This window comes from Anopheles moucheti, chromosome 2 (assembly GCF_943734755.1).
Source record: "Anopheles moucheti chromosome 2, idAnoMoucSN_F20_07, whole genome shotgun sequence".
NCBI lineage: Eukaryota > Metazoa > Arthropoda > Insecta > Diptera > Culicidae > Anopheles > Anopheles moucheti.
This window is the reverse complement of record NC_069140.1, coordinates 88,705,477-88,713,623: the sequence shown is the minus strand read 5'-3', so window position 1 is coordinate 88,713,623 and position 8,147 is coordinate 88,705,477. Positions and strand designations below refer to the sequence as shown.

General features: G+C 44.2%; 2 protein-coding genes across 4 annotated transcripts; one reads left to right on the top strand and one right to left on the bottom strand.

Annotated features, from left to right (window-relative positions):
• Positions 1-974: 974 nt before the first annotated feature.
• On the top strand, positions 975-4,577 carry LOC128310637 (reticulon-4-interacting protein 1, mitochondrial-like). Of its 3 annotated transcripts, none has more exons than XM_053047327.1 (7): positions 975-1,044; positions 1,141-1,398; positions 1,824-1,904; positions 1,996-2,149; positions 2,219-2,932; positions 3,725-4,119; positions 4,205-4,577. In XM_053047327.1, the coding sequence occupies exons 2-7, from the start codon at positions 1,351-1,353 to the stop codon at positions 4,289-4,291; spliced, it is 1,479 nt and encodes a 492-aa protein (XP_052903287.1). In that variant the 5' UTR covers positions 975-1,044; positions 1,141-1,350; the 3' UTR covers positions 4,292-4,577. The 3 variants fall into 3 exon arrangements, with proteins under 3 accessions (XP_052903287.1, XP_052903288.1, XP_052903289.1); XM_053047328.1 differs by having other exon boundaries at positions 1,676-1,904; XM_053047329.1 differs by lacking the exon at positions 1,824-1,904.
• A 4-nt stretch (positions 4,578-4,581) lies between these two features.
• On the bottom strand, positions 4,582-6,405 carry LOC128310639 (eukaryotic translation initiation factor 2 subunit 1). Its single transcript, XM_053047330.1, has 4 exons — positions 6,336-6,405; positions 5,569-6,055; positions 5,251-5,483; positions 4,582-5,177 (listed from the first exon to the last, which is right to left on the bottom strand). The coding sequence occupies exons 2-4, from the start codon at positions 6,030-6,032 to the stop codon at positions 4,852-4,854; spliced, it is 1,023 nt and encodes a 340-aa protein (XP_052903290.1). The 5' UTR covers positions 6,033-6,055; positions 6,336-6,405; the 3' UTR covers positions 4,582-4,851.
• Positions 6,406-8,147: the final 1,742 nt, after the last annotated feature.

The following is an 8,147-nucleotide window of genomic DNA, read 5'->3' as shown; positions in this document are numbered from 1 at the left end:
TTGAAGTTAATCATTTTAAACAATTTTAAAAGAACCACAAGTTTTGCCCATGTGAGTAAACATTCAGAAAGATTCAAGTTCTGTAACTTATCACCGGATTTCGTGAATATGGCTCTTTTTCAAGCTGATAAGGTTTCCGTAAGCTTGATTCGAATCGTAAAGCTTACGATTCTTTCCACGCAACGGTACCCGTTTTTATAGGTTTAACATTTTGAATAAAAAAAATACAGTTTTGAAATTAATTGAGAATAAATTATAATCTTAAATATAATTGCAATTTTGTGACTGCAAATTCTCTGGGTAATAAAAACAAATTTTTAACGACTTTTAAATGACCTATATCATACCTACAGGGGATCGTAGTAATGTTTTTTTTTATTTCTTCAGGAACGGCCAGGCCGTATTGCTATTGTTGCTTGAAGTGAAACTTGGAAAATTTTCAACATCTTTAACTATGTCCGTAGTATCAAAAGCTAAGAAGTACTTCTATAATTTCATTTCATTTTTCGCTTTTCCATTACAGTCTTAGAAGTCTTGGCATGTCATCTTCAACTTTCCTTGACTTTTCGTTACACCGAGCTGGATAACCCGTATAAGAAACTGGTACCGGGGGTTACTACACGATCCAAACGAATTCAATTTTGATTGCATATGTTCGCCTGCCTTGGTACCCAACATATCACACGAAGATTGTAAATCAACTCTCATTCACACTTTATTCTCATGGCTTAGGTTGACTATCTGGTGTAATAAAATGTTAAGTAAAACAAAAACCGTCTATTTATGTTATATTAACTTCAAAAGCAATACTTTTATTGTAGTAGCATTGTAAAAGCGTGTTTTAGACTGTTAAAAATACTCGATCGATTTGGAAACGTTTGAAAGCCATAATAGAACCCGTAATTTATTGAACTGTCAAAAATGTCTTGTCCAGTGCGCCTCCCACTGTTGGCTGGTTTGTTTTGATTAGTTCGCTTTGTTCGTGCATTCTTCGTTCAAAGCACCACCAACAAAAAGGCAAACCAGGCAACGAATAGAGTGAAAGTGTGTCTAATTCTATTTAACAATTAATTTATCGATTTGTCAAGCTGTAACCTGTAAAACATACCCTTAAGTCTTCTCGTTTGAATGTACTTTTAGCAAACAATGGATGCTTGGTGCGTGTGATAACATTATCGAAGGGAAAAGTTGTATGTGTCACTGGCCGAACGAAATGAATGGCTGCCCGCAGGATTCCGTAGCTACATGAGTAACCATCGCAGGAAGAGATAAAATTGAATAGATTTAGACAGTGTGGCCCCAGAGGACACAGTGGCTGCAAAACAGAGGTGCAATAACTTCCCTCTCCAAATGGATGCCGCCAAACAACGAGTGGGAGAAGTAGTTGGTGCCGTAAAGGTAACGAACCTTTAAGCTGTTTCCCTGTGTGCCATGGTTGTTTGATATCCGTAAGCGCATCAACCTGCCCACCCATCCCAAACTAACCCTTAAAGCTTACAATGGGTGCTTGTTGGCTTCCAAATCGTTGTGCCGACCGGCTTTCCCACCGGAAGACCCGATTGAGTTCTTATGTAATCGATGTATTAATGTTTGTCACAATGATCGTTTCTTGTGTGTGTTTTTTTTTTCATTCTCTTTCTGCTTGCACGGACACGGTGTACACGCTACTTCCTAGATCTTCATGTAAATATACGCTATCACCAAAAAGACTAACCCATCGATAATTGGAAACCTCATAAAAACGATAACCCGATTTGTAGTGTGTATGTGCGTAGTCGCTGCTGTATCTAAAACGTCCCGTTCTGCTATTTCGTTGATCAAAGAATAACGTAACCATGGCAACCGAAAGCGGTCTACGCGTGGTGCGCCAATACTCCGACGAGGGACGTACCTTAGCGCTGCGAGTAAGGATGCTTCCCGTTGCAGCAGTAGTAGAAGAGCAACAATCTTTACTAATACAAATTTAATGTTTTTCGGTTTACTTTATTATGCTAGACTCTTAACGAGGCAAACAGTGAGGCTGGAACGGTGCTTAGAAATGCTTGGACGAATTTAATACAGTTGGTACAGTGGCTAAAAACATCGGCTCGTGAAGTCCTAGACCCATCCGTATTGTACGAAGAGTTGCGTATATTTTTCCGCGATGAAAGTAAGTATATTGTTTGATTTACAATAATAACATGGTCACTCTCTGACTTACCTTTTCGCATCCACACAGTTGCCCGCAACAATGCGTTCGCGATACTGATCGGGCTGGGATTCGGCACGACCGGTGGTTTCATGCTGGGAATGTGGCTGGCAAGGCCCCATCTACCGACGCCGATCATGAAATCGATTGCTTCCACATCGTTCCGCGATCCGGACAATGTGGTCGTATGCCAAACGGCGGTACCACAGTTTCAATCCGCCTCGGACATATTGGTGCGCGTGCGGGCGGCCTCACTCAACCGAATCGATCGACGGATCGCGTTCGGGTATGGTCGAACGTTACGGCGCATGATACGGACGTACAACAGTACGTACGATCCGGAACTCCCTCTAGTGCTCGGGCGATCGTGTGCCGGGATCGTAGAAGCGGTCGGTACCGGTTCGAAGAGTGGGCTGGAGATAGGTGATGAAGTGTGGCTTGCCACACACTGGTACGAAGCCGGCGTTGCTTCCGAGTTTGTGGTCGTGCCGGAAACGCGCGTGTCGCGCAAACCGTTCCTGATCGGGTTCGAAGGTGCGGCCAGCTTACCGTACAGTGGCTCGATTGCACTCAACCTGCTCGATTCACACAACCTGACCGAACACACCAGCAAGGGCCGTAGAATTCTCGTGCAGGACGCTTGCTCACCGGTCGGGTGCGTTATTACGCAGCTCGTTCACAAATGGGGCGCACAGGTTGCTGCCACTTGCCATACCCGATCGGTCCCGGTGATTAATAATCTCGGTAAGTATGCGTTGTGTGTATCGCAATATTTTCTAATCATCTTCACCTAGTGTAGAAGCTAATGCTCTTGTTTCAATTCAATTCGTTACGCTCCACAAGAGGAAAGAGGTAAATGCTATTTTTATACAAAGATTGTTAGTACACTGTGTGGCAAAATGATAGTCTCACAACGTTCTTCTTTTCGATCGTGCGCAAATATTTGCTATGCTGATTTAGGGAAGAACACTTAGCGAACAGAAACCCTCCTCCCGTGAGATAAAGGATAAATAGTTAGATCTGCTTCCAATTCAACAGCTCAGGGTTTTCCCTTAATTAATAGGAAGATTATGCTCTGTACTGGCAAGATTTAAGACGTGAGTCATGGTTTTTTCTACGTATTTAACGCAATTATGTAGATTGATTCTTGAATAATTGATTGATGGAGAGAATTCTTCTGTTAACGCAGTCAAGACTACAATAACCTACTTGGAACCGTCAGGAATCAGATCCTACAGAACTGGAAAGGTTCTTCAGGGGTCGTTCTGATGCTGTTCATAGTTCGACTGACAAAACGCAATTCTGGATGCGGCTATCATTTTGTAACACGGTGTACAAAATGCATGTGTTCTGTGTTTATCCATGGCGTGCGATCGGATCGCTCAACATTTATGGTCTAATGATTGTAATATTACCAAATTTATGTACGCTGCATGGAAAACAACAGATTCTTTAAAAGATATTTTATAAGCTTTCGTGTGTTCTTCTGCGCTTAACGTATCTGTATCGCATCGCATTCCCTCTAATTTCCCGTAGGGGCAGCGGATATAATCACCTTCGCCAACGAACACTTCCGATCGAACTTTATCGACGTTAACGTGGACAAATCCAACTTTATCAACGAGCTAACGTCGAGGGACAAATTTCACTTTATCTTTCTCACCACCCGCCTTGGGTACGATTACAAATTTCTGGAAAAGTTCCTTACCAAAGATGGTGTGATAGTGGACGCGGTCGAACCGGAACTGTCCACGGACGATTACGGTGTGATCGGGCGGTTCTTTCTCGGCACTTACGTACGCTGCCGGAAGGTGTTTGCGCTGCTGTTTCGCACCAACGTCGACTGGGGTGGACCACACCTGTGCCATCTGGTGCTGGAACGTTTGGCCGGTTTCGTGAATGATGAAACGCTTAAAACCGTCGTCGATCGGGTAACACGCTTTTGTCGCGCTAATAACACATCACTCTTAGTTCTGGCTTGTTGTGGGCTTAATTGTCGCTTGCTCTTTCCCCCAGGTGTACACACCGAACGAGGTGGAACGGGCACTAGAGCACATATGCAGCGAAAAAAGCATCGGCAGTACGATCATCACTTTCCGGTAGATGCAGCTAACAGCGGTCTTACGATCTACGTCACTGCCATCTACTAGCTGTGTTGCCACTGGACACACTTTCTTCCGGCTGGACTACTAGATAGCGATTTTTAAACCGTTTACCGAATAGATAGTGTTTTTTGCTTTGTTTTTGTTTACTTTTAACACTGACTTTCCGTTTGTCGGACGGGCGTGCGTCCATCGGTCTATTGGCCGAAAGTTTGAAAGTTTGTTTAACGCTTTCCGATCGCGGTTCGGGAACAGAATACAAACAAATAAATAAATAATTGCAGCAAAACATACGGATTCGGGAGTTTAGCGAACGTTATTATACCGTTTAATACAAATCATCCACATAATGTTATAGTATAAAGGGGGAAACTTAGCATTACCGGAGAGATAACCAATGCGTGGGACCGTTTTCATTTCACTCTCTTTCCGGCGAACAGTTTTCCACGCCCGACGAATTAACGGAATCTTTAAACTCCTTGCAGTGGCCAGCAGTAGTAGTAGTAGTAGTAGCAGTAGCACACCACCGACAATCATCTTGCTTTGCTTATTTATTGGTGTTTATTCCTCCTGTTTGTCGTCTTCCTCATCACCGCTGCCCTCGAACTGGATATCCTTGTCGTCCTTATCCGCACCATCGTCATCCATCTTATACCGGATACCAACCTCATTATCATCCTCCTCATCCCCGGACACTTCCGCGTTTTCTGCTTCGGCCCGTTCCATCTTTCGGGCGAGGTCCGCTTCATCGGTCGCTGTCACGACCTTCGGTGCCATTTGCACCTTAAACACACCGCCGAGTCCTTCGATCGTTTCCTTAATCTTTTCAATGGCCATCTCGAGCGCTTTCAGACCGTCCGCTTTTTCCGGCGTCGATGTGGTCATTACTGTGATGGCAAAAGGGATGGTACAATAAAACAGTAACAAAAGGCGACTAACTGATATTTGGTTAAAACTTACCATACAGCGGGGGAGCAATGAGGTTAATTTTAATCGGCAGCTCTTCGGTGGACATTTCGAGCCCGGCTCGTAGTGCCGTTTTTACCGCATCGATACCTTCGTATCCGTAGCAAGCGCACTCGATGTCGGCCCGAATTTTAACCGCCTGCGATACCAACTTGCGCTGTATATTGCTGAGCAGCGATTCTTTCACATCCGGCTCGAGGCCACACTCGTCCAGCAACGTTGGATCACTAAAATGGTATTAAAGCAATATGTTTTCACGTCAATATTAATTCCATTTCCAGCGCATGGATCTTAAAATTCAACCACACGTACACAGCGCACTGCTTGAACACATCGAATGCGGTTACTTTGAAGTTGTGCTTTTCCTCAAAATACCACGCCGTCTTCTCGTACAGCTCTTCTAGTTTCTGATTATCGAACCCCATAATGTCGGCCACATGGCGCAGGATCGAGTTGACCGCTTTCGCCTTCGAAAACCGTTCCGTACACTTTTCCACATCTTCCGGCGAAACGCGCCGCTTGGACAGATCAATGTAGCCTTTGTTTTTGTCCACACGTATCACTACCACCGGTTCCGTTTTGCCGACGCGAATCAGTTTGTTTATGGAGCGAATACGCCGACGGGACAGCTCGGACAGCAGTATCATGCCCTCGATGTTGTTGTACTCGAGCAGATAGACGTACGCACCCATCTCGGCGATTGAACGCACGTTTACCATCACCACATCCTCCACCTCCGGGTACTTTTGTTTATAAAACCGACACGATAACGTCATGTTGCTGCCGTTGCTTTCGAGTCCTGCAAAGAAATTCACATCACGATCAATTGTAAGCCGAACCGTGCGAAAAAGGCACAAAACCGACGATTCGCATGCCGGAAGGAATGCCGGTCAGAGGCTCTAACGTTTGATAGTATTGGTGGGTCGCTTTCTGCCAACCAGCCCAACCAACTGGAATGGAACCCTTTTGGAATGCGAACCGAACGAACAGGCCTGCTTGCAAACTTGCAACACAATTTTGTATCATCTAGCCAAAGCTTAACGATCACGTTCTGCTTATTTTCAGTTAAAAATACTCACTTTTTACCACGAAAAACTATCTTAAAAGCGCTGATGCAATTTCACATGTGGCAAACGCCTCGAATGACAGTGACAGAAGGAGAGAAAACAACACATTTCGAACATGAGCTGCGAAAACATGTAGATGGGTCACCCGTTGTTTCGAACAACGCAATGCAACCACCCTGTGTTGGATTCAAATGCATTCGTTTTTTTCTGTATCATAATGTGAGGCCCGTTAGGTACAGGAAATTCAAGAAGTCAGTCAATTACTAATAGAAGATCACCAAAACAACTCCAAACCATTAGGCTGCTGATGAAATAAAGATGCGGATCTGGCCAGTTACCAACCAGAAATTCCTCGCGATGAGCCCTGCAGCGGTGGATCAAACGGTAGGTGGAGTAGGCGGTCGCCTAGGGCCTCGCCGTGTTATGGGGCCCCAAAAAATGTGTGTAGTATTAAAAGGTGTATACATAGACCCCCTCTCCTTATGCTAGAGGGGGCTCGAAGGGTACCACAAGAGGCCCCTGGCGAAATTTTTCCGTGGTCCTTGTCGTGACTTTTGCCCGGTTTCCTGCGTACACCCGCCATTCCGATTAGAAGCAGATTTCTTTTCTTTTTTTTCTTTATATATTTGATTACAAATCCAAATGTTCAGACCGCTGTCTTACACGTCCGTCCAAAAACTGACTGTCCTTCCGCTTTCTCTTGCTGATCGTCGCTCAATCCTCTCACCAAACGAACCCTCTTTTTTGTAACTCAGGATCTTAGGATTCTCTCTTGTGCCTCTCTTGTGTTGATAGCTAATCCTTTCATGATACATTCTCATTTTTCGTTACTCTCCAAGTTTCTTATCTATCCTATTCTCTACAGTCCTGTCTTGTGCAGACCGGCTGCGCTACCAATATACCATCTGGCCGTCCCGTGATACCTTATATTCCCTTTTACTTCAACCTATTCATATATTCTATTTCTTGAACTAAATCCCATATAAACCAGATTTCAGATTGCCGATACCAGGAAAGCATCCACGGAAGAGGTAGCACCTTGTTCAGTAATTTTGCTCAAAAACCGCCGAAAGGTATGCAATGTTTAAACACTAACTTTCCCGTTGGTCGAGAAAAAATTCTTCGAAAACTACCAATTTCCGAATGTAAAGTACCAGGAGAGCATCCACGGAAGAGGTAGCACTTGGTATAGCAATTTGGCTCGAAAACCACCGAAAAACTGCTTCAAAAACTACCAGTTTCCGAATGCATAGTACCAGGAGAGCATCTACGGAAGAGGTAGCTCCTGGTACTGTGCCGTAAGGTATGCAATGTTTATACACTAACTTTGCAACCAACTTGCAATGCGCCGTAAGGTATGCAATGTTTAAACACTAACTTTTCATACAAACCAGCTGTTTTCAGATTTCCGATACCAGGAGAGCATGTTTTTCAAGAGGTAACACCTGGTACCAGCTGAGTGAATGTTTCATGAAACATTCCATGAAATGTTTGCTCAGCTGGTACCAGGTACCTCTTGAAAAACATGCTCTCCTGGTATCGGAAATCTGGTGGATCCCGGTAGGCCATCCACCTATTTGCTTAAGAATAAAAAGACACCAGGCGCGCACGGAATAGTAACCGAACTGATCAAGATTGGAGATTAGAATTGTTAGAGAGAAAGGTGTTCAGAAGGATTTTTCGCACCGTATGTGTGAATGGACAATGGCTGAATTTGCTACAATAACGATGTCATGTCTCATGTCATAAGAATGGCACCGAACGATCCATTCCGTAAAGTCCTTTTAGGTCGTCTTTTAGGTTGACAAACGATTTGAAAAGACG

What these genes read in the sequence shown, in the direction of transcription:
- LOC128310637 (XM_053047327.1), top strand. Translation starts at nt 1,351, where the DNA reads ATGGATGCCGCCAAACAACGAGTGGGAGAAGTAGTTGGTGCCGTAAAG. An exon ending in GACGTACCTTAGCGCTGCGA is followed by an intron (nt 1,905 to 1,995) that starts GTAAGGATGCTT and finishes TTATTATGCTAG; the next exon opens with ACTCTTAACGAGGCAAACAG. An exon ending in TATATTTTTCCGCGATGAAA is followed by an intron (nt 2,150 to 2,218) that starts GTAAGTATATTG and finishes GCATCCACACAG; the next exon opens with TTGCCCGCAACAATGCGTTC.
- LOC128310639 (XM_053047330.1), bottom strand. Translation starts at nt 6,032, where the DNA reads ATGACGTTATCGTGTCGGTTTTATAAACAAAAGTACCCGGAGGTGGAG. An exon ending in GTGTTCAAGCAGTGCGCTGT is followed by an intron (nt 5,484 to 5,568) that starts GTACGTGTGGTT and finishes ATACCATTTTAG; the next exon opens with TGATCCAACGTTGCTGGACG. An exon ending in CATTGCTCCCCCGCTGTATG is followed by an intron (nt 5,178 to 5,250) that starts GTAAGTTTTAAC and finishes TTGCCATCACAG; the next exon opens with TAATGACCACATCGACGCCG.